A 26423-nucleotide genomic window follows, 5' to 3' on the forward strand; every position below is an offset into this window, starting at 1 on the left:
AAGGAATTTAAAGAATTAAACAAGCAAAAAACAATTATTCCCATTAAAAAGTATGCAGAAGACATGAACAGACACTTCTTAAAAGAAGACATACAAGTGGCCAACAACTGTATGAAAAAATGCTCAACATCATTGTATGAAAAATGCTCAACATCAACAACTGTATGAAAATACGCTCAACTTTGTTCTTTTTGCTTAGAATTGACTTGGCTATGCCAGCTCTCTTTTGGTTCCATAAGAAGTTTAAGGTAGTTTTTTTCAGTTCTGTGAAGAAGGTCACTGGTAGCTTGATGAGAATAGCCTTGAATCTGAGAAATATAATCAAAACCACAAAGAAACCATTTCACACCAGTCAGAATGGCTATTATTAAAAAGTAAAAAAATGACAAATATTGGCATCTTTTGCAGAGAAAAGAAAGTGCTTATTCACTGTTGGTGGGAATGTAAATTAGTTCAGTCTCTGTGGAAAGCAGTTTGGAGATTTCTCAAAGAATTTAAAACAGAGCTGCCATTCTACCCAGCAATTCCATTACAGGGTATAAATCCAGAAGAAAATAAATCGTTCTATCAAAAAGACACATGCACCTTCATGTTCACTGCAGCACTAGTCACAATAGTAAAGACATGTAATCAATTGAAGTGCACATCAGTGGTGGATTGGATAAAGAAAATATGGTACATACGCACCATGGAATACTATGCAGCTATGAAAAGAATGAAATTTTGTTATTTGCAACAGCGTAGATGGAGCTGGAGGCTGTTTTACTCTAAGTGAATTAATGGAGGAACAGAAAATCAAATACTGCATGTTCTCACTTGTAAGTGGGAACTGAACACTGGCTACTGGTGGACATAAAGATGGCAACATTATAAACTGGAGACCACTACAGGGGGTAGGGAGTGTTGAAAAACTATGGGGTACTACCCCCAGTATCAGGGTATAGGTATCAATTGTACCCCAAACTCCAGCATCATACAATACCAAGGTATCCCCTGAATCTAAAATAAAAGTAGTACAATGTATCCCTTGAATCTAAAATAAAAGTTGTATTTATTTTAAAAAAGAATAAAAATGCTAGTTACCTTTTGTTTTCCCACTTAACATTTCTTTTATTCTGTGAATGGAGACTCAAAGATCTTCTTATACTTAATCTTAGGCTTGGTCATAAAGCTCTTAATACAAGAAATTTATTTTTTGTCATTATTGATTACTACAGCATTTTTCTCTTAAAATGTATAAATTTAACACTATCACTCTGTTTAGAAAATCATCTGAGTTACATAAAATATTATAAACTTTATGTTTCATTATTTAGATTTTTTAGTATTAGAATTCCCAAATAATATTTATTTTTATTCAGTTCCTATTCTGTATTATCTCATATCATCTCATTTAGAACTATCCTGCCAGATCTTTTTTCTGTTCCTTTATAGGATGAAAAGTATGTCTAGATATCTAGATATTTTAAAGGAGGATATTGTTATTTATTCTTTTTTGTACCTGAATCATAAGGAACAAAGACAAATCAGCCCAAGTCATATAATCCTGATGGTTTCTTGGCTGTCTGAATTATGAATTCAGGCTACAATAATATTTTTTAGTTCCAATTGGAAAGATAAACTCTATTACATCTAATGGGCAGAATATCTTGGGCCTGACCATTCATTTGAGCCATACTATTTTTCTTGTTCTTTCTCAGATTGGCATTGGTAAGTAAGCACTTCTCAAAATAATACTGTCCCAAAATGGATTAGCATTCATATTCTTCCTTGATTTTCAGTGAAGAATTTAGTAAATATTGATTTATACATGACAGTCTATGAAGTTCTAACTGTTGAGATATGTTTTTCTGTGGCCTGTGGCATTTTTGGTACTTTTTGTCAATTTAGAAAGTGACGATAATTTAAGCAAATTGAATAGCAATCTTTAAAATTATCATAAACAGAGAATTTGATTAGATATATTTTATGATCCCTTTAATTGCAGATACTACAGGTGAATTATCTATCTGTGTTTTTACCTGATGTATTAAACAGAAAAGATAAACATTTCATTTATATTTTCTGTTTAGTACATCCTAGTAAGATTTTCCTCAATGTCATCCTATAGGCTTTGAAAAGGCAGGAAAATTCTAACCCCACCTCTCTATCTGTGCTAGTTGTGTGACCTTGAGCCATTTCTCTAGCCCTCAGTTCAATAGATTGGCTTAACATTTCTAGCCCTCAGTTCAATAGATTGAATAGATTGGCTCGATACTCTCCATAGTTTCTTACAATTATACATTGAATGATACACTATGTTGGTATTATTTTTGGCTCAGTTATGCACTGTGTTGCTACAGTTCTGAAATTGGGATTTTCATATAGAGCATATGTTTCTTGATTAGGCATGTTTAAATTATCTACAAACTTGTACAATTAGATATCACTTATTCTACCTGACAGTCGTCACCTACTTTATTTTATAGATGGAGAAACAAGGCCCATTTAGATAAATAACTTAGTGGACGTAGATATTAAAGTGGGATTGTGTCTAGAGCTTAAGTGTTATGGTTCTCAATCTATGCTTTTACCAGTACTCTACATTATCTCCCCTTTGTTGTTAAACTCTCCCTGACTCCTCTATGTCACATTAGATATTTCTGGCCTGCCTCCCATAATCATTTGTTGTATGTTTACATGAAATGCTAATTTTAATATTGGCATAAAAGATATTTGAAGGAGAAAATAATGTCATAGAATGTATCTCTGAGCCAGAGAAGGATATTTCTTTTATTTGTATTCTCACTTAGCAGAGATTACTAACAAGCATTATATTGTGTTCTTCCCAAGCAAGCCTTAGCAGTCAGCATAGAAACACAACATTTCCATGTTTGTTGCTGTTGTTGTATCCATCTGCTGTAGATTGTTTCCATAAACATTATGATTGCTAGAGTTCATGGAATCATAGAACCAGCAGTAATGTTTCAGGGCCTTATAGTTTATGCTTTTGCTTTGAGCACAAACTGTCCCTCTACCCCCAACATATATAAGCTAAAGGCTTCATACTGAAAATTAAACCAGATTCCCTGATTTTGTACGTTTTTATTGGGAGCCATTGTTTATCAATGCTTGTTAATCCACAAATGAGGCAGCATTTTGTACCTGAAATGCATTATTTCATATTGAGCAATTCATCTTCAATTAGCCAGATCAGGACACAGTGGAAAATGCACTCTACTGGTGATTTCCTGGGTTATCTGTAATTACAGATTAGAAAATTATCACCACCACAGGCACAGAAATATAAACCACCATCAGAGATTACTACAAACAACTCTATGCACATAAACCAGGAAACCTGTAGGAAATCGATAAATTCCTGGACACCTGCATCCCTGCAAGCCTAAACCAGGAAGAAGTCGAAACCCTGAATAGACCAATAAAAAGGGCTGAAGTTGAGGCAGCAATTAATAGCCTACCAACCAAAAAAAGCCCAGGTCCAGATGGGTTCACAGCCGAATTCTACCAGACATACAAAAAGGAGCTGGTACCACTCCTTCTGAAACTATTCCAAACAATCCAAAAAGAGGGAATCCTTCTCAAATCATTTTATGAAACCAACATCATCCTGATACCAAAACTCGGTGGAGACTCAGCAATAAAAGAAAACTTCAGGCCAATATCCATGATGAAAATAGATGCAAAAATCTTCAATAAAATACTGGCAAACCAATTGCAACAGCACATCAAAAAGCTTTTCTATCACAATCAAGTAGGCTTCATCCCGAGGATGCAAGGCTGGTTCAAGACACGCAGGTCTATAAACCTAATTCATTACATAAACAGAACCAAAGACAAAAACCACATGATTATCTTAATAGATGCAGAGAAGGCCTTTGACAAAATTCAACAGCCCTTTATGCTAAAACCTCTTGATAAACTAGGCATCAATGGAACATATCTCAAAATAATAAAAGCTATTTACAACAAACCCACAGCCAGTATCATACTGAATGGGCAAAAACTGGAAGCATTCCCTTTGAAATCTGGCACTAGACAAGGATGCCCTCTCTCACCACTCCTATTCAGTATAGTATTGGAAGTTCTAGCCAGAGCAATCAGGCAAGAAAAAGAAAGGAGGAAGTCAAATTGTTTCTATTTGCAGACGACATCACTGTATATTTAGAAGAGTCCATTGTCTCAGCCCAGCATCTCCTGAAACTGATAAGCAACTTCAGCAAAGTCTCAGGATACAAAATGAATGTGCATAAATCACAAGCATTCCTATACACCAATAACAGACTTAAAGAGAGCCAAATCAAGAATTAACTGCCATTCACAATTGCTACAATGAGAATAAAATACCTAGAAATACAACTAACAAAGAATGTAAAGGACCCCTTCAAGGAGAACTACAAACCACTGCTCAACGAAGTAAGAGAGGAACATTCCATGCTCATGGTTAGGAAGAATCAATAACATGAAAATGGCCATACTGCCCAAAGTAATTTACAGATTCAAGGCTATTCTCATCAAGCTACCAGTGACCTTCTTCACAGAACTGAAAAAAACTACCTTAAACTTCATATGGAACCAAAAGAGAGCCGGCATAGCCAAGACAATTCTAAGCAAAAAGAACAAAGCTGGAGGCATCACACTAACTGACTTTAAACTACAAGTCTACAGTAATCAAAACAGCATGGTAATGGTACCAAAACAGAGACACAGACCAATGGAACAGAACAGAGGCCTCGGAGGCAGCATCACAACCATCTGATCTTTGACAAATCTGACAAAAACAAGCAATGGGAAAAGGATTCCCTGTTTAATAAATGGTGTTGTGAAAACTGGCTAGCCATGTGCAGAAAGCAGAAACTGGACCCCTTCCTGACACCTTACACTAAAATTAACTCCAGGTGGATTAAAGACTTAAATATAGGACCTAACATCATAAAAATCCTAGAAGAAAATCTAGGCAAAACTATTCAGGACATAGGCATAGGAAAGGACTTCATGACTAAAACACCAAAAGCGTTGGCAACAAAAGCCAAAATAGACAAATGGGACCTAATTAAACTCCAGAGCTTCTGCACAGCAAAAGAACCAATCATTAGAGTGAGTCAGCAACCAACAGAATGGTAAAAATTTTTTGCAATCTATCCATCTGACAAAGGGCTAATATCTAGAATCTACAAAGAACTAAAACAGATTTACAAGACAAAAACAAGCCCATTCAAAAGTGGGTGAATGATATGAACAGACTCTTTTCAAAAGAAGACATATATGAGGCCAACAAACATATGAAAAAATGCTCATCATCACTGGTCATTAGAGAAATGCAAATCAAAACTACATTTAGATACCATCTCATACCAGTTAGAATGGTGATCTTTAAAAAATCTGGAGACAACAGATGCTGGAGAGGATGTGGAGAAATAACACTTTTACACTGTTGGTGGAAGTGTAAGTTAGTTCAACCATAGTGGAAGACAGTGTGGTGATTCTTCAAGGACCTAGAAATAGAAATTCCATTTGACCCAGAAATCCCATTACTGGGTATGTATCCAAAGGATTATAAATCATTCTATTATAAGGATACATGCACACCAATATTCATTGCAGCACTGTTTACAATAGCAAAGACTTAGAACCAACCCAAATGCCCATCAATGAGAGACTGGACAGGGAAAATGTGGCACATATACACCATGGAATACTATGCAGCCATCAAAAACGGTGGGTTTGTGTCCTTTATAGGGACATGGATGAATCTGGAAACCATCATTCTCAGCAAACTGACACAAGAGCAGAAAACCATATACTGCATGTTCTCACTCACAGGCGGGTGTTGAACAATGAGAATACATGGACACAGGGAGGGGAGCATCACACACTGGGGTCTGTAGGGGAGAACTAGCAGAAGGACAGTGAGGGGTAGGGAGTTGGGGAGGGATAACATGGGGATAAGTGCCAGATATAGGTGACAGGGAGGAAGGCAGCAAACCACATTACTATGTATGTACCTATGCAACAATCTTACATGTTCTTCACATGTACCCCAAAACCTAAAATGCAATTTAAAAAAGAAAATTATTATCATCAAATGATAGGAAAAATATCATGGTTAATAAGACAAAATTTACTAGCAAGTATTATTTCCATAGATAGGGCAGAAACCTATTTCTTTGTATCTCTTTCTCTTAAAAATATGGAGGATTCATTGTCTCATGTATTTCTACTACAAATTTGAATGTCTTAATTCTCTTCTGAAAAGCAATTGGCTGGCCAGACTACCTGCCTGCCTGCCTGCCTGCCTGCTTGCCTGCCCTCCCTCCCTGCCTCCCACTTCCTCATATCCCTTTTTTCTTGTTCTTCTCTTCTTTCCCTCGTTCCCACCTTCCTTTTTTTCTTTACTTTTCCTTCTTTCTGATTTATCTCCTCTCTTCCTTTCATCCATTATTTTTAGCAATAATCTTATCATTCCCTCTGAGGATATACTAAAGCTTTATATTCGTATTTCAATTCAGTTTTTCTTCTCTACTTAAACAAGTTTTTAAATTTATTTTCTTTTTAAGTTTAATCTTATTGAACTATATTTGGTATATTGTGATGCTTGGATGCTATTTTGAAAAATATCAGCAAATCATTATAGTATCTCTGAAATATGTATTGCTTTATAAATGCATAAAATATTTTCTGTGCTTCTACCTTTTAAAGTATTTAAGGCATGCTAGACCTCATTATCTGTAATCCAAATTTTATATCAAATTGGATGTAGAATCTATATAATAAGGTATCTGTATTTTTGATTTGACCTACCTTAGATTTTCTAATAAAAGAGGGATACCTCCTCTAAAAATTCTATAGTCTGGTCTCTCAAGTTGCTCTTTGAATAACTAGACACTAGCTTGCTTTTTTTCCTGGATAAGGATACAAACTCCCTAAAATTTGCCTTTATTCACTCTGTAATCTAGAAATCTATGAGAGAGAATTCAATATGTGGAATTCATTTTCAGTTAGAAAATGGAACGTATTGTCCTAAAATCTTTTGACCATCTTGAACACACTTGCAACTTTATTCCCATTGAAGAGAAGTAAAAGCATCCAGAAAATCTGAAATCAAAAGGACCTTATTAAATTTGAGAGTTTCATTAGCTGTTAATTCTGTATCCATAAGAAGATGATTTGCATTTATTTTGAAATTTTTGGACTCAAACAACAGGCAAGAAAGGATGGTGCAAAATATCTTTGGTTGTGACTTAATTACAGATAATCTTGCTGTTGAGGCAAAGAAATTTGAAGGCTAAGTCTTTCTAATGTATTTAATTTTGCTCAGAGCATATACTGAACTTACTGAAAGACTTTTTTTTATTAATCAGGTATGTATTTATATCTTTCAGAAAATGGATATGAATTAAATATAGCAGCAAAATCAATACTTCTAAAATTCCTGTTTTTACCTGAGCTTACATGTATTAGCTTAAAGCTGCAAAATATTGCAATTATTTACATTGGATATTATTAAATTTAATTTGATGTTTTACTTTGTTCCTGGAAATGGAAAGTATTTTTTCATTTCCATTTTATTTTTCAAAGTATATTTTCTATGTTCTTATCAACCACATTTACTTTATGATTTTAGAGTATTTATTATTTATCAAATAATAAATGCTGCATATCAGAAAATGCTGCTTTATGTTTAAGATGTAGGGTTTATTTTGCTGCTTGCTATTCTACAAATATTGATTGGCAACATAATTTGATATTTCTTTTATAGTCCCAACAAATATTTTGGTTTTTAAATTTTAAATATTCAATAAGTTATTGGAGTACAGGTGATATTTGGTTACATGACTACGTTTACTTGCACACACATGTTTATAGCAACCCCATTTGCAGTTGCAAAATTGCGAAACCAACGCAAATGTTCATTAATCAGTGAGTGATTATTTCATGCCACGTAATCAAGCACAGACAATGTGTTCATTTATGGGTATCTTAGAATAAGCTATAAGGCTCAACTACATAATAATTTTAAAAAATAGAAGCTTTTAAGCTTGATGTAATCTCATATGTCTATTTTTGCATTTGTTGCCTATGTTTATGAGGTCTTACCGAAAAATTATTTGTCCAGGCCAATGTCCTGAGGTGCTTTCCCAATGTTTTCTCTACTGGTTTCATAGTTTCAGCTCTTACATGTAAATATTTAATCCATTTTCATTGAATTTTTGTATTTGGTGAGACACAGGGTCTAGTTTCATTCTGCTGAATATGATTATTCAGTTTTCCCAACTTCACAACTGTCACAATGGGAAAAAAGTCTTTATAAACTATCCATCCAGCAACAGATTAATAGTCAGAATGTATAAGGAACTAAAAAACTCATAGCAAAAACTCAAATAATTTCATTAAAAATGGGCAAAAGATTATAGACATTTCTCAAAAGAAGACTTACAAATGACCAACAGGTATATGAAAAAATGCTCAACCTCACTAATCATCAGAGAAATGCAAATCAAAAATACCATATCATCTCACCTCAGTTAAAATGGTTTTTACCAAAAAGACAAAAAATGATAGATACAGTACTGGTAAGGTTGCAGAGAAAGGGGAATGCAGGTACATCATTGCTAGGAATTTAAATTAGTACAGCGACAATGGAAGGTAAGTATAGAGGTTCCTTAAAAAACTAAAAATAGGCCAGGTGCAGTGGCTCACACCTGTAATCCCAGCACTCTGGGAGGCCAAGGCAGATGGAACAGAAGATCAGGCATTCAAGACAAACCTTACCAGCATGGCAAAACCCCGTCTTTACTAAAAATACAAAAATTAGCTGGGTCTGGTGGCAGGTACTTGTAATCCCAGTTACTCAGGGGGCTGAGGTAGGAGAATGGAATGATTCCAGGAGGCTGAGTTTGTAGTGAGCTGAGATTGCACCACAACACTCCAGCCTGGATAACAGAGTGAGACACCGTCTCAAAAAAACAAAACAGAACAAAAACCCAAACTAAAAATGGAATTACTATATGATTTCACAATGCTCCTGCTGGGTACATATTCCACTCCCCACTACCCCGCCAAAGAAGAGGAAATCAGGATATCAGAGAGATATCTGCATTCCCCAGTTTATTGCAGCACTATTCCCAATAGCTCAGATATGGAATCAACCTGCTTATTATCAAATGAACGGATAAAGAAAATGTGGTACATATACACAATAGAATATTATTCAACTGTAAAAAGAATGAAATTCTGTCACTTAGGGGACAGCAACATGGATGGAACTTGATATCATTATGCTAAGTGAAATGAGCCAGGCACAGGAAGACAAACCTCACATGCTCTCAGTCATATGTGGGAGCTAAAAAAGGGGATCTCATGGAAGTAAAAGTTGATTAGTGTTTATAGGAGGCTTTGAAGGGAAGGGAGGCAGTGGAGAAGAGATTTGGTTAAAATACAAAAATACAGTTAGAAGGAATAAGATCTAGTGTTTGATAGTACAGTAGACTGACTAAGGTTAACAATATTGTATAGTTCAAAATATCTAGAAGAGAGAAAATGTGATGTTTTCAACACAAAGAAAAGATAAATGTTTGAGGTAATGGATACCTCAGTTATCTTGATTTAGTCATTACACATTGTATCCATAGATCAAAATATTACATGCATTGCAAAAATATATACAACTATTATGTATCAATGAAGAATACTAAGTTGGCATTCTTCTAAATTAACTACTCTTCTAATTTAGATATTATACCTGAAATTAAAATTGTTATTAATGAGCTTGGATGAAAATGGCCTATTTAATTCATATTACTTTTGATATGTGTGGATATATCATAAGAATGATTAATCATAATTTGTTGATTAATACTTTATTCTAGTTATAACTCAGTAAAACAGGTAGTTATTTGATCAGAGATACAACTTTATTTCACAAATATGTTTTAACACTAGAAATCTGAGCTCAGCCAATTAATTAGCTGATATCTTTGAATATGATGTAAAGCTCAATTTAAACACAAATTTGAAAATAAATTTAAATTTTAAAATAAGCACATTTAAACAAAAAATGCGATCTAATTAAACCAAAAAGCGTCTACACAACAAAAGAAATAACAGAGTAAACAGACAACGCACAAAGTGGGAGAAAATATTTGCAAATTAGGGCTAGTATCCAGAATCTACAAAGAACTTAAAGAAATAAGCAAGAAAAAGCAAATAATCCCATCAAAAAGTAGGCAAAGGACATGAATAGACATTTGGCAAAAGAATATAGGCAGACAGCCAACAAACATGAAATAGAGCTCAGCATCACTAATCATTAGGGAAATAAAAATTAAAACCACAGTCAGACACTACCTTACTCTTGCAAGAATGGCCATAATTAAAAAGTCAGAAAAACAATAGAAGTTGGTAGGAATACGGTGAAAAGGGAATACTTTTATACTGCTGGTGGGACTGTAAATTAGCACAACTTCTCTAGATAATAGTATGGAGATTCCTTAAAAAACTAAAATCAGATCTATCATTAGATCCATCAGTCTCCCACTACTAGGTGTCTACCCAAAGAAAATAAGTAATTATATGAAAAAGACACATGCACACATGTTTATAGTGGCAAAATTTGCATTTGCAAAGTCAACGAATGGATAAATAAAATGTAGTATATATACACCATGGAATACTATTCAACCATAAAAAAGAAGGAAATAATGTCTTTTGTGGCAACTTGGATGGAACTGGAAGCATTATTCTAAGTGAAGTAACTAGGGAATGGAAAACCCATGTGTTCTCACTTGTAAGTGGGAGCTAAGCTATTTGGATGCCAAAACATACAAAGTGAAAAAATGACTGTGGGGACTGGTGGAGGGACGTTTGGAGGGGAGTGAACGATAAAACGCAACACACTGGAAACAGTGTACACTACTTGGATGATGAGTGCACTACAGTCTCAGAATTCACCACTAAAGTCTTAATAAAACACCTGTATCCCAAAAACTATTGAAATAAAAATAAAAGAGGAAAACATAAATCACAATAAGCACATTTGACAAAATATTTACTTATTAAAATAAATACATTTTTAAAAACTTAAATAAAAATAATGTGTAGTTAGGATCTTAGTATTTTCCAAAGGCAATTTTGTAAACATACAGATTGTTCTTTTCTGATATAGGTATTAGTTGGTGGTAATGGTAGAAATACAAATGATCAGTAAGTCAGTTTTAAAAATAGACATTTTTCACTGTTGTCATAAATCTGCTTGATAAAAAAGAATGAATTTATGTCACATACATTATTAGAAAATGTCAATAAAATTTGAGCCAAAGAACAAATGAAATTCTAAGTGATTGGAGAAAGAGTAAAAGGAAATAGAATTGATGATCCCATCAATCTTTTTTTTCTCTTTACCCCTTTGAAAGGAAACGCTTTACAGGAAAAGAAGTTTCAGAATATATTTTTTTATTTCCTTAGGCATTAAGAAATGAAATTTTTGTCTTTATACAGTTGTCTTTGACATTAACTTGGAGAAGTCTGTTTTCTAAATTCTACATTTTAGATCCAGGTATTTAATTTGACTAGCTTTGTTTGGTGTTTTTTTGGTGAAGTCTCCCTCTGTTGCCCAGGCTGGAGTGCAGTGGTACAATCTCGGCTCACTGCAAACTCTGCCTCCTGGGTTCAAGCGATTCTCCTGCTCATGCCTCCTGAGAAGCTGGGATTACAGGTGCATGCCACCATGCCCAGCTATTTTTTTTGTATTTTTGTCAATGACAGGGTTTCAGCTTGCTAGCCAGGCTGGTCTCGAACTCTTGGCCTCATGATCCACCCACCTCAGCCTCCCAAAGTACTGGTATTATAGGCGTGAGCCACTGCGCCTGGCCTATTTTACCTTTTAAATGCTAAAATATTTTATTTTAAAAAGAATCACTGGAATTGTTTAATATTGCAACAATCTGCCTTGAGAACGACTTTGGATTGTGTATATAATTTTACAATTATGTCTGTTTCTCATTTGATTCACACCATAACCCTTTGAAACTGGCACTAAGATGTAATCTCTAAGTTCTATTTTCATAATATCTGAAAGAGAGACAGAGGTTATTTAATTTGCTCAAGGTAACCAAGTTAGTAAGTACTAGGGAGATGGGACTTCAAATCTGGTTCTTACCTACTTTTGTTATTCATAGGTATTGAATTCTTATTACCTCATTCAAGTTATTTATTTATGTCAGAATGGAAGACCCTATGTAACAACCCTTGTTTGGCAGGAAAATGGGGAGAAGCATGTACATCGAATAACCTTTAAGTTTCCTTCTGATTTTCTCATTCTTTTTCAAAGGTGATTTGCTATAAGCATTTCACTTTTAAAGTATTTTATTTTTACTTGGGACAAGTGCTAATATTGGTATATTGCTTTACTATTTATCAAGTGAATTCTTTTTTATGATCTTATTTAATGCTATTGGCAGTTTTGAGTAGACATTATTATTACAGTATTTCCTAAGGAAAAGAAAAATAAAATGAGACTAAGTACAGTCATGTGTTGCTTAATGACAGGAATACATTCTGAGAAATGTCTCATTACGTGATTTTGTCATTGTGTGAACATCATAGAATGCGGTTATACAAACCTAAATGGTATAGCCTATTGCACACCTAGGCTACATGATATGGCCCATTGCTCCTGAGTTACACAACTGTACAGCATGTTACTGTACTGAATACTGTAGGCAGTTGTAACACAATAGATAACGTAAAGTATTTATGTATGTAAACATGTCAAAACATAGAAAAGGTACAGTAAAAATACAGTGTAATAGTCTTTTTGGACAACCATCATATATGAGGGTGCTCTGTTGTTGATCAAATTATCATTATGTGGTGCATGATTATAATTTCTCCAAGGTCACAGCCTTAGATAGTTTGCATAGCTGGGACTCAAATACAAGTCTTCTAATTTCAGATCTTGTAAAAATAATGCTGGTTTTCAAAGAGAGGTGTTAAAATTTATTTCTTAATTTTTCAGAAATTATATCAGCAGAAAATTTAGGACCCCTTGGAACTTTTTAAATATTTCCACAACATATTCCTGTTTTTATTTTCTTCAGTATCTCCTATATTTAGCAACTAAGTCGAATATGACTTTAGGACACATTCTGGGCAATGTGTTTTACCATTTACCATAAATTTTGTGTTATGTCATATCTGTTTTTCTTGTAATCTATCAAAATTTTAATTTTGCTTCTATTCAAGTTTCCTCCAAATTTTTTCATTTGCATGCAAATGAAAATACAGTTTCATTTAGAATTACTGCTTTTGATTGTTAGATATATATTTTGATATAGTGTATGCTAATAATTAAAAATTAATTCTTTCTGAGGTTGAGTAATGCAGTTCAGGATTTTTACTCTGAAAACCTCGTGGGGATTAAGTTCAAAATTTGTAGGTAGAATATATTGAATATGTGTTGAAATTGCATTAATGGTGGAACTTGTCTTTTAAATGTTTCCATTTTGAAATCATTTCTTACACTTGGAGAAAAAAGGTGAAGGAATGTGCAAGTATGAGCAAGTATGTACAAGTATGTACAAGTATGAACAAGTATGAACAAGTATGTACAAGTATGAACAAGACATATTTAAAGTGTGTTGTGTGCCATGACTGAGAAGTTATTAAACTTTTTTTTTTGAGACGGAGTTTCGCTCTTGTTACCCAGGCTGGAGTGCAATGGCGCGATCTCGGCTCACCGCAACCTCCGCCTCCTGGGCTCAGGCAATTCTCCTGCCTCAGCCTCCTGAGTAGCTGGGATTATAGGCACGCGCCACCATGCCCAGCTAATTTTTTGTATTTTTAGTAGAGACGGGGTTTCACCATGTTGACCAGGTTGGTCTCGATCTCCCAACCTCGTGATCCACCCGCCTCGGCCTCCCAAAGTGCTGGGATTACAGGCTTGAGCCACCGCGCCCGGCCTTTTTTTTTTTTTTTAATTTTTAACCCTGGGCTGGTACTAAAGTTAGCTTCTCAGGATCCCTTACATACTGTGCTTTCTTTCTCTTTTACATGCTCCTTCAATCTCTTACTCCAATTCTCTGTAGGAATGATGTGTAAATTTTATGTCTCCTTGGTGTTATGATAACTTTTTTTTTTTTTTTTTTTTTTTTTTTTTTTTTTTTGTAAACAGGGAATATGCTTGTAACTTCAACTTTTACTTTAAGCTAAATCTCAGATATGGGCTATCTGGAAAGACTTCTTTAAAAAAAATGGGAGTTGATATCCTCTTCATTTTACTTAACTCATCTAATTAATGAAATAAGTTAAATTTTGCCTATATGAATTCTATTAAGTAGTTTAATTGGTTAATGTGCTGTGTGTGTGTGTGTGTGTGTGTGTGTGTGTGTGTGTGTGTGTGTCTGTGTGGCGTGAGGTGATGATTTTCCAGGTAAGTAAAATAGCCAAATGTTGAGTAAGCAAAAACTTTGAAACCCAATTTTGTCTCAGTACCTTGAATAATTACTCTAAATTCCCAGCCAGCATCTAGTATTCTTTTTAAATTACTTAATAAAATTTGTCTTGCTCTGCCTAATTTTTTTTTTTTCCTCTTAGGGACATAGTACTCAAACTACTTCAGTATGAGGCATCAACAAATGTAGCAGACAACAAAGGATATTTTCCTATTCATCTGGCTGCCTGGAAAGGAGATGTGGAAATTGTGAAGATTCTTATTCATCATGGACCATCACATTCCAGGGTCAATGAACAGGTGCATTTGCCAAATGTTTGCTTGTGCTGTAATTTTCTAGTTTTACAAAGGCAAAGCCATATTGAAAATGTGGTATTTTTATTTTTACCCTGCCAAAGCCCTTTCCGCTACTGAATCTCCTGAAGCAAAAATTTGAAAAATTCTTTGGTGTTTGGATATGATGTGCAGGCACTAAGTTGGGCATTTGTAAAGATATTTTGTTAATGAGAAAATCCCACGTAAAGGAAGTAGTTGTAATATTTTTGCCTGTCTTATATAATCATCCATTTTATAGCCATTGAATATTTAAAGATAGAACAGAATTCATGTTTATAATGAGAATTAGAATGTTTCTTAATACAATTTTAAATTCTAAGACAATGATATGCCTATCATTTGCATAATGCTTTACCATTTACTTAGCACTTTCACAATTAAGTACTCTGGTGAATCAAAATGCGAAATATAGCATATACAGTTGCTTGTCACATATTGTTAAAAATTTTTGATACGGCACACACGAACACATATGCTCAGAATAAGTTGAATAAAACACACCAGCAGTATGATTCTGTCATATAATGTATCTGTAAGTGCACAATATCTATATTACACATAATAGACATATTTTTAAAATTATGCCATTGTCAGTATTCTAAACAGATAAGACCACATATTCCAGAAAGTAAAATATGGTCCCCTAATACCGTATGATAACAAACATCTTGAGCTCTGCATGCCCCCTACTGTTCCCATTTTGTAAAACTATATTTGAAAACCAGCAGGCAGTCTAACAATTGAATTATAGTCACGGCATTAAGCTGCAGGTTGGCAGTTGTCCAATATCAATGCAAGTAGGTTACTTTAGGGCAAGCATATCTAATAAAGCACAATTAGCATATTGTTCAAATGGATGCAGACTTCGCTGGACTTTCACTGAAATTCAGACTGAAGCATAAAAAGTAACAATCTCTGTAAACAGCAAAGGCAAGAAAAACACATATTTTTTTCAAGGAAAATATATATGCAGCTGCTGAAAGGACTAATTAGAAAATTTTGTTAATCTGAAAGGTATCATTAATATTTGTCACAGTAAAAATTTCCATGTTTACAGGTTGTAAAAATGCAGGATTTTTAATAAAAATGCACCCAGTCCTTAAAACATGACAGACATGGCTATCTTTATCATCATCTCATGCTAAAGGGAAATTTATGACAGTGCTCTTCCTCAGAAAACCAAAAGTTAGATCATTTATGTGATGAGCCATCTGGTGGTTATTCTTAAAATTGTCTGAATGCCACAAAGCAAACCTGAAATAATAAAATGGAAAAACAATCCAACGTTAAACAAGAGGATGTTAGTTTTTACAAACAAAATGTTTTTAAATGACATGATAATAAGAAATAACATATAGTATTCATTCATGTTTGAATGTGAAAAGTTATGGTATGTTTTAAAGAGAAATACTTGTTTTTGGTAATGCTGAACAGATCAATTAAATTACAAAAAAGTGCCTTTTTTAAGGAGACTGTATTCAGAGTTCTTTGTTCACCTCTATTGCTTTGTGTGTGGTTTCTATTGGCAACAAGTTGAAACTTCCTTATGATTTTTATACCATAATTTCAGTATTTTTGTTTGTTATATATATATTCTCTTTTAGTGCTGACCATAGTTTTCCCATTCCATGCCATTTCTCCTAAATTTTTTGATGTGGGATTTTTATTTTTATAGATAATTTTTAATGTTAGCTTTTCTTTTCTTCTGAATAGGACAGAACTTCTCGTTAATTATAAACTCCTATGTATTTAAACAATAAAGGAAATAAAAATGGTAATTAACGTTTATTGAGACATAAAGTAGGCACTGTTCTAAACACTTCCACCTGTCAAATGTTATGTAATTAATTCTCATGATAATCCTCTGAATTGATAATGTCACTTCCATTTTATAGTTGAGAAATCATGCTCCATAAAACTAAACAACTTGACAAAGGCCACATGTTACTGAGTGAATGAAACTGAGACTGGGACTCAGGACGCTGACTCCAGAGCCCTTTACACAAAGCACATTGGTATTGTCATCCTAAATCCGATCATTTAATGGATTGTTTACTGTATGCCAGGCATTGTGCAAAATACTTCATCTATGTTATCTTACTAACCTCTAGATTATTGTTGCTACTTTATATATGGAGTAACAGCCTTAGAGAGAGAAAGTAAATTGACCGTAACATCACAGCTACTAAGAAATGCAGCCAGTATTTGAATGCAGGTTTTTCTGATCCAAAGCCTAAGGTCTCAACCAGTAATGTTAACATAACCATTATGTTATGTTAAAATTATGCATTTTAGTCAAGGCTTCATTCTGATTTCTGAAAGTTATCTTTGGTTTCTAATATAGCTTTCTTTAAAAATATTTATGCTCTCCATTATAATATGTAAAGTTTACAAAGTGTTTAAAAATGTTATCTCTTTTTGTTTATAAATTACATTCTAAGGTTTATAGGGAAAATAATATTCTCATTGTACAGATAAGATAGGTTTGGTGAGATCAAGTAATTTACACGCTAACACTTCAACCTAGGTCTTGTTCATCATTCTAAACAAAGTGGACTCCACCCTGATTATTTTTCCAATTTAAATTTCCTTTAAATTAAAAATTTTCCGTTTTTTAAAATTTCATTAATCTTTCCCTTCTTTCACCTTCTCTTTCTCTCTTTTTTTTTCTTTTTAATATATTTTAACATTAGGGCAAAACCCACAGGGGCCTTATCTCAAAAATACATTGCCTTTGCCATTCACCAAAACTTGAATCCAACTCTTGTTAGATGTTTTACTCTGAAGCAAGATCTTTGGTAAATGGGTTTTGTCAGCTAGTTTTGTTCTGGGAGCATCCCAGTATTTCTGAGAATACCCATTTGGTGAAAAAGAAGGAATTAAAAACCAAGAATACTCTGTGTAGACATACTAGTAATTATTAATCAGTACTTCTTCACAGCCTATTTATTTCAATTAGATGTTTTTTAGATCACTTGTAAGCATACACAAATACACAATCATGCTTTTGTAAAAGTACCACCATTGTTGTGGCCACTGGGGTGACAATTTAAGTATGTGTTGATCATGGATAAAATCTGTGAACATTTCCTCTGAGTAGGTTTTGGATGATTGAAATAATTTCCCTTGGGATCTGAACAGTGCTAATTGGCGTTATTAAAAAAATTTTAATTTTGCTCTTATAATTTCCTAGGCTCAGGGGTCTGTAACAGTAGAGAGGCCTTTGGTGAATCATTATTTCATAATTGGCCTTTCTCTTTTCTCAAAGAGATTCTGTATTTTGAAAAATGAGATTGAATCTTTTTCAGACCAAGGAGAAATTTGGGTTGGTCAGAAGGTATATATCTATATCATATTTTCATGGTGTGAAGTAATAAGATTGGCTGTTTTATGAACCTGTTAAAAAAGACAGATAAGAAGACAAAGGAGTCTAAACCTGTAAATGATCAGTGTTTATGAAGTAGTTTATAGTAATACTTTCAAACCAAATAAAGAATGACTCCCAACAAATAATGGAAGAAACAGTACCCTCAGCTGGATTCCCCATCTAACAGGTCTTAACTTTTCATTGATTATCTTGAAAGAGTAGATTTCCCCTCTGGGTTTGACCTTCAAATGCTTGCACTTAATACTTATAAGAACCCTTTCCTACTGCTATTTTCCCCTTGTCATTCTACTCCTTTTTAAATTTTCAAATCTTCCCTCTAGACTCTCAACTTACTTGCATTCTTCTATCATCCAGGGCAAGCTCGAGTTACTTTCTGGAACATTAAGATTTGTTTGGGTCTGAACCCTCCTTTTCCTTTTGTTTTAGTCAGAACAGCTATCTAAACAGCTACTTCCTATTCTCGGTTGGTGTTTTTCTGAGCAAAATCTCTAGAAATTCTGCTTTCAGATCGCTAATTCCCAGCTCTTCTTTGGCAATATAGCAACACATGGCAGACAACATGGTATAGTGGAAAGAGCATGGGTTTTGAATTTTGTCAGCTACAGATGCAAAGTATCTTAATTCTGCTTGGACATGTATTTTAACCTTTTTGTATTTTTGTTTTCTTGTCCATGAAGTAGACAATTTTAATATAAATTTTGGAGAATTGTTGTAAGAGTTAAGTGAGACAATATATATAGTTTTTAGGCACTCAACAAATAGTAGTAATAGTTCTTATTTTGGAAGGTGGTATGTGTGATGGTTAAAAACATCAACTTTGGGTCTTGGCTACTTGCATTCAAATCCTGGTCCTGTCATAAATGGCTGTATAACAGAAGTCCAGTTATTCAACTACTCAGTGCCTCAGTTTCCTCATCTGTAAAATGGTATCTATTTAATAATGAGGATTAAATGAGTAAACATATATAAAATGCAACTATGTGTAGTACATAGTGTTAGCTATGATGATGGTGGCAGCTGCTCTTTCTTTCCAGAACCCTCATTTAGGGTCATTGAATTTTTGTTACTAAAATTTCTTGTTCATTTTTCTCCTGACCCTTCCACCACCAGACATACCTATACACCATTTATCTATATTGCACAAATAGTCTGAAGGGCCCATCTGTCTCACAACTGGGTTCTGTTTAATGTATCTTAACATTTTAAAAAATCTTGATAAATTTTTAGGAAAATCTCATTGATTTTCAATTGAAACACTTATAAACTGAATATTTAGTATTGTGATACTCCTAGTAACTTGTCTGGAAATTGGTCTAGGTCCAGCCTCACAATCCATGATTATGTTTCAAAAAGATACTTTTATATCTTAGAGCCAAAATATTTTCATTTTCTTTACAAAAAAAGCAATGATTTGTACTTATATGGAAAATAAAATGAAATTTAACTTGGGAAACCTTTCTATAAATCTTTTGTTACCAAGAATTTACCTTCTCATCTATCTTTTGGAAGGCTAGTCTATTAAAAGTCTGTTATAATTGTTATTGATCTCTCTCATTAATAAATGTCTAAAGATGCGATACACAGTGCAGATTTCACTATCTGGACCCAGCAGGGCCTCTGACAAGCATGGCTAAATCATTTATCATTTTTGGAAGTTGGCATATATGATATAGGGAAATGTTGGATTTTTTTCTATTAAAGTGATAAAAATAAATATTTTTGATTCAATGAATCCTAGATACTTTTATCAAATATAAAATTTCATTAGGCATACCTGTTAAAATGGATAAATCTTAACTTACATTTTCAAAGCATTGTAGGTTTTAAATTATTGTGTTAATATTTTGATAACTAATTGAATTTCTGAAAATGTGCCTTTTAAAAAATATTTGTTTTAAACAGAACAATGAAAATGAAACTGCCCTGCACTGTGCAGCTCAATATGGACACTCAGAAGTAGTTGCTGTTCTCCTAGAAGAGCTCACTGACCCGACAATTAGGAATAGCAAGCTGGAAACACCTTTGGACTTGGCGGCACTCTACGGACGGCTTAGAGTCGTAAAAATGATCATCAGTGCACATCCTAACTTAATGAGCTGCAACACTCGCAAGCACACGCCACTTCACCTTGCTGCACGCAATGGCCACAAAGCAGTCGTGCAGGTGCTGCTGGAGGCAGGAATGGATGTGAGCTGTCAAGTGAGTCTGCTTTTAGCTACACTTTGAGAGTGATGATGCTGTTGCTTGGCTTTGGGATTCACATGTGAAAACCTGTATGGAGGAATCTTTTAATCAAATTGTTCACAAGTATTTTTGTAACTACTAAATTCAAGGTACTCTACCATCTGCTTTGGGGAAATATGAAGAGCTACAAGGCATAATCTCTAACCTTATTCTAATTTGAGGTCTATACACATGAGAAGTTAATAGATGGCAGTTGTATGTGGTGTCATTAGTAATCGTTTCCTTTCTCCCAGTATCTAGCACACAGCCTAACGTACATTAGGAATCCAGTCAAAGTTTAATTAATGAATGGACCAAAATTCACTTTAACATTGTTAAATATGTATTTTGTGTTTAGCATGTTGACATATTTAGAATTCAATTCTCACAGCTGTCCTGTGGGATTGAGAGCTATTAAGTTTCAGTTAAGAGATGAAGAATCAGATTCAAAGACTTAAGAAATTTGCCTAAGGACACATAGTTGATAAAACCAGAATGTGAATTTAGACTTACTGATTAAAGTCTACGTATCTTTCCACAGTAATGTACTGTCTATGCATAACTAATGAAGGAATGATCACTATGCCTAAAGGCAATTGGAAAAAAAAATTGAAAGGGTGTAATTTGAGGTGAGCTTTGGAGGAAGAATAGCATTTGGATAGGTTTTGTTTCTCCCCAAGAAATGGGCAACCTACTTTAAAAAGTTTAATTTAATATATTTTATTATTATTTTTGAGATAGTCTTTCTCTGTTGCCCAAGCTAGAGTACAGTGGTGGGTGGCATGATCTCAGCTCACTGCAGCCTCCACTTCCTGGGCTCAGGTGATCCTTTTGCCTGAGCCTCTCTAGTAGCTGGTCGAACTGCAGGTATACACTACCATGCCCTGCTAAGTTTTTTGTAGAGATGAGGTCTGCTCTGTTGCCCAGGCTGGTCTTGAACTCCTGGGCTCAAGTAGTCCTTCCACCTTGGCATCCCCAAGTGCTGGGATTATAGGCATGGGCTACTGGGTCTGGCCATGAACTACTTTTAGTGTCCTAAGTTAGCCCCAACTCCAGGGTTAGTCTTTTTTTTTTTTTTTTTTAACCATTTTCTCCTTTCATGGTCATTTCTTGGCTTCCAAGTTGATGGCAGCATTCTTATCTTCCAGAGACTTTTTTGCTTTCTGTCATATTGTGACCTTCTCCCCTTATTAGTAAGCCATTACTGTGAAACAAACTATCCCAAAACTTAGTGGCTTAACACAGTAACTCTATTTAGCTCCTAATTCTGTGATTGGCAATTTAGTTTAAGCTCAACTAATGGTTCTTTTGGTCTTGGCTGGGTTCTCTCATGTGTGGGATCAACTGCAAGTCAATTATGTGTTTCTGTTTCAGAGGCTGGCTGGATGTTGTCAAGGAAATCCAGTCAAAGTTTAGGTGATAGGTGAGACTGCCACTTGTCTGTCATGATTCAGCAGGTCAGCCTGGGCTCATTCACATTGCATGCATGGTTTTGAGAGAGAGAACAGAATTGTACAAGGCTTCTGAGGCCTAGGCTTGGAACAAGCACACCTTCATTTCTGCCATGTTTGCTTGGTTGAAACAAGTCATAAAGGCAACCCATATTCAAGGAGTGGGAAAATAGACTCTACCTCTGAATTAGAAGAGGGTGTGAATTGTTTGGCAAATTTTACAAATAATTTACACACTCCGGGTGGAATGTGTGCTCAAAGATGGGGTTATTTTTCCTAGGAATTGTTCAGAGATTGAATCCTGTATTTCCAGAGTTTTCTTTATTGAATTTAGAAAAATCTCAGGCCTTCCAATCTCAGATTTAAGGCTAGCGTCCTAAACCAGAGTTTGCTTTAGAGCTTTGCCTGCATTATTTAGTAGTTTAGATGTTTGTAATATCTTTTCTCAATTTCTTATGTATTCAACTTTGGCAGCCTCTCAAAAAAGCATAACAATTTTTCCTAACAGTCATTTTAAGGAAAAACAGTCTTTCTTCTCAAAGGTATTGAAAATAAGTAGCTATGCTTACCATTGTAAGTTATTTACTTAAAAGTTGTTTAATGATAAACTAGATGTTATTGTATAAATGTTGAATTTCTCTAATGTGGATGTGCTGCTTTCATGACACTTCTGTGATATTTCTAAACTTGACTGCACAGACTGCATTATAACCAAGAACTTTTTCACTCTGACTGAGGTCAGTAAGCCTCTTGGTATCCCTGGCCAGGATCTTTTCATGTTTTGTACTAGATGACATGACCAGAAGGGAAAGAGTTTAGATTCAGTTTTATAAATATATATGATGTGTCCTTTTTTTCTGCAGAACACTGTATTTTATGCTTTTGGAGAATAAAAAATAAAAAATGTATCTGCCCCACACTTAGTGGAGGAGACAAAAAATTTGCAAGAATATCTCCCATCCATGACACATAATAAATGCTAAAACAAAGAGCTGTGGATCTGCAGGTGAGGAAAATATGGATTTTAAGAGGGAGAACATGAGAAGTCATTGATGGAAATGACATTTGAAGAGGACATTTGGAAGTCCAACAGGACTTCGAATTTTAGGTGAAATTTAGCTTGCATTTGTGCATTATTTGGCTAAAGAGTACTTTAAAATATTTAATTTGAGTGCTTTTAGATGGAGTAAATGCTTTCCAAGGTTCCTACCTCATTCTACCATTTTATATCATTGCCAGTGTCATTTAGATTTTCTGCTTGGTCTTCACTACATTTGGATTTGTTACTCATGTATCAGAGGAAAGGCAAATATATTTAGATCACTTTGAACACCTAATCGAAAGCATCAGGGGTGGTATCTGAGTAAGGTGGGCAACATTTGTGTCGCTATAATCTCTTTCATTGACACTCACTCTAAGAGTTGAAGTAGAACTGACAATAGCTTTCTAAAATATTTCTCAATAAATGAATATTCCATCATTTATTTAACCTTAGTTGATATTTTGCTTTTCTTATTGTTGCTTTGTTCATAGAAAACATGTTTTTTTGGTCTCATTGCCTTTTTTTTTGGGAGGGGGGTGAATATTTAATTTTATTACTCAAATTAATTGTTACCAAGTTTTTCCCATCAGACTCTGCAAAATTTTTTAATATCAAGTAGGTGTTTGTTGATATTCTCACTCGCTGACAATGAACAATGCTAGCTAGTAACCTTAAATTGTTTTAGTAGCTTTACTATGCATTAAACTATTCTAGTTAACCTGTTGGGAATTAGCAGTATTAAAAGTAATCCCATTTGGTAAATTACAGTATTGTACTTTTAGACTACAATTACATTCAAGTTATTATGAATAAATCTTTAAAATTTATAGATAGCTTTTGAGGATCTTGTCTTTTCATAGTAATTACATATGATTTTATTTTATTTTACTTTTTTTTTTAAAGGCAGGGTCTTACTCTGCCACCCAGGCTGGAATACAGTGGTGTGATCATGGCTCACTTCAGCCTAGACGTTCCAAGCTCAAGTGATCCTCCTGCTTCAGCCTCCTGAGTAGGTGGGACTCTAGGCAGCATAGAGTCACTATGTTGCCCAGGTTGGTCTCCAACTCCTGGGCTCAAGTGATCCTCCTGTTTTGGCCTTCCAAAGTGCTGGCATTACAAATGTGAGCCTCTGCACCCAGCCTATGTATTTTTTAAATGCAGCATTGATGTTAGTATTTGCTCTAGAAGTTTATTTTCTGCATCATTACTCTCTGAGTAATTTTAAATTATAACACATATTTAAAATAGTAGTAATGCTTTGGGCAAATTTCATATCATATTTACTTATAAATCCTTTAGTCTTTAGTTATTAATAAAGAGAATCAAAGTAAGATATTAAGAAAGTAGTGATGAATGGGCAATTTTCCCTTGAAGCTGGCAATTATTTTTATAGATTTTGAACTTGATTTTGGGTAATCAGGTAGCAATAGTGTCATATCATGCTAGTGCTTTCATTGTGTGTTTCTTATAAATTTCTCAAATCAAAAACCTGAAGAGTTAAAGAACTAGTAAAACATTAAGCCAATTAGAGTTTATGTGAGTGTTAAAGGAAATGAAAGTAAAATTACAGAAAGTTAATAATAAAGAGTACAAGTTTCCATGCTAAGAACTGTTATATGCAAAATTGAATCAGGTACAGTTTTTGCTCTCAAAGGCTTATAGTGGCACCAGAAATAAGATACGTGCATAGCGATATATTATCCATTGTAATCCATTTACTCTCTGATTTCCCCAGAAGATAATTTCATGACTTCTCTCTTCTTATAACTTCAACACCTCCTTCTTTATTATCTCTCTCTGATCATGATGCTGTTTTTATTTAACTGAGAAAATCACAAGCAATCACAAATTTCTACCACCATGTCTGCCAATGTACTTGTGTCTGCTTTCCTTCCTGGTGCTTTAAATGAACCTTTTAGGTTTGTATATAAGGCCAATTCCTCTCTTCTTGTTTAATGGATCTTATCCTTTCTTGTCTACTTGGGATACATTGCTTTGACAAATATTTTTTGTCTTTAATACTGTACCGTTCCCATAAGGATGCAAAGATATAATATTTACCATCTTTTTTTTTTTTTTTTTTTTTTTAAGACGAAGTCTCACTCTGTTGTCCAGGCTGGAGTGCAGTGGCACAATCTCAGCTCACTGCAATCTCTGCTTCCCGGGTTCAAGTGATTCTCCTGCCTCAGCCTCCTGAGTAGTGGGACTACAGACACACACCAGCATGCCTGGCTAATTTTTGTATTTTTTAGTAGAGACAGGGTTTCACCATATTGGCCAGGATGGTCTTGATCTCTCGACTTTATGATCCGTATGCCTTGGCCTCCCAAAGTGCTGGGATTACAGGGGTGAGTCACTGCACCTGGCCAATATTTCCAGTGTTTTAAAAAAACTTTCTCTTGATCTCACATTTCCTTCTCCTTATCCCCTTTCCCTGACCCCCTTTATAGCAACATATTTAGAAAGGCTTGTTTTTACTCATGGTATCCAATTCCTTTCCTCCATTCTCTCTTGAAGCTACTCTAACCCCCTCACTCTTTTAAAAGTCCTAATATTTTCCTTTGTAAAGTTGTCTAATGACTAACATACTTTTAGATCCAATAGTCAATTCCTGCTTCTCATCTTCCTTGATTAATCATTAGCACTGACAAAGTCGATCTCTCTCTCTCTTCTTTGAACTACTGTTTTCTTTTGACCTCTGAGATACCACTGTCTTTTGGTTCTCATTTAGTTCACTGGTAACTTCTTGAAGAAGCTGGGGAAGTATGTTTGATGTTGTAAGTTAGCCTAGGAATCTCTGCTCCATGTGTCTATCATCTTCCTCCTGGGACTAGGGAGGGCATAGACTGCACTAGAGAGTAACCGCAACCATGCAAGCACAGTTTGGGCCTCCCCTTTCATCATGTTGGCCACCATCCATTGGCTAAATCGGTCACAAAACCAAGCCTCAAATAAAGGGGTAGAGAAATAACTCATGTAAGTGGAAAGAACTAAAAAGTCATATGGCAAAGAGCATATAAAAGGAGAGGCCAATAATATAATCTATCATGTCCCTATTCCATAGTTAACTGTTCTCATCTTCTTGATCTCTAAGCATCAGCATGTCCCAGGGCTTAGTCCTCAAACATCTTTTCTTCTCTGTCTATACCTACTTCCTCATTGACCTCATCCTGTCTTTTGACTTCAAATATCATCTTCATCTGACTATTACCAAGTCGATTTCTTCATCTCAGTTCCACTCTTACCTCTAAATTTGTGTATGTGATTGCCTACTGGACATATCTATTGGATGACTAATAGGCTTCTCAAACTCAGCATTTCCAAAGCTGAAAATATAGCATCTGTGCCCCTTTTTTTCCAAAATTTGCATATCACCTGGTGTTTCCCATTTTGTCACATGCAAGTGCCATCCTTCTAGTTGTTTGGGCCAGACTTTAGAATTTCTTTCAGATGTTACATTCAGTTCTTCAGCAAATCCTATTGGCTCCGTGTTCAAACCGTATCCAGAATTTCACTATTTTATGTTGTCTTTAA

General features: G+C 34.6%; 1 protein-coding gene across 17 annotated transcripts in view; it reads left to right on the top strand.

Moving 5' to 3' along the window:
* The window catches only part of ANKS1B (ankyrin repeat and sterile alpha motif domain containing 1B), a 1271383-nt gene that overhangs the window by 178524 nt on the left and 1066436 nt on the right, over window positions 1-26423 (top strand). For all 17 annotated transcript variants that reach the window (XM_039471669.2, XM_074402369.1, XM_074402368.1 and 14 more), the window contains exons 3-4: window positions 14593-14749; window positions 20076-20372. In XM_039471669.2, the coding sequence (XP_039327603.2) occupies window positions 14593-14749; window positions 20076-20372 (454 nt within the window). The remainder of the gene's footprint in view (window positions 1-14592; window positions 14750-20075; window positions 20373-26423) is intronic.

The sequence above is a fragment of the Saimiri boliviensis genome, chromosome 7, assembly GCF_048565385.1.
Source record: "Saimiri boliviensis isolate mSaiBol1 chromosome 7, mSaiBol1.pri, whole genome shotgun sequence".
Taxonomy (NCBI): Eukaryota; Metazoa; Chordata; class Mammalia; order Primates; family Cebidae; genus Saimiri; species Saimiri boliviensis.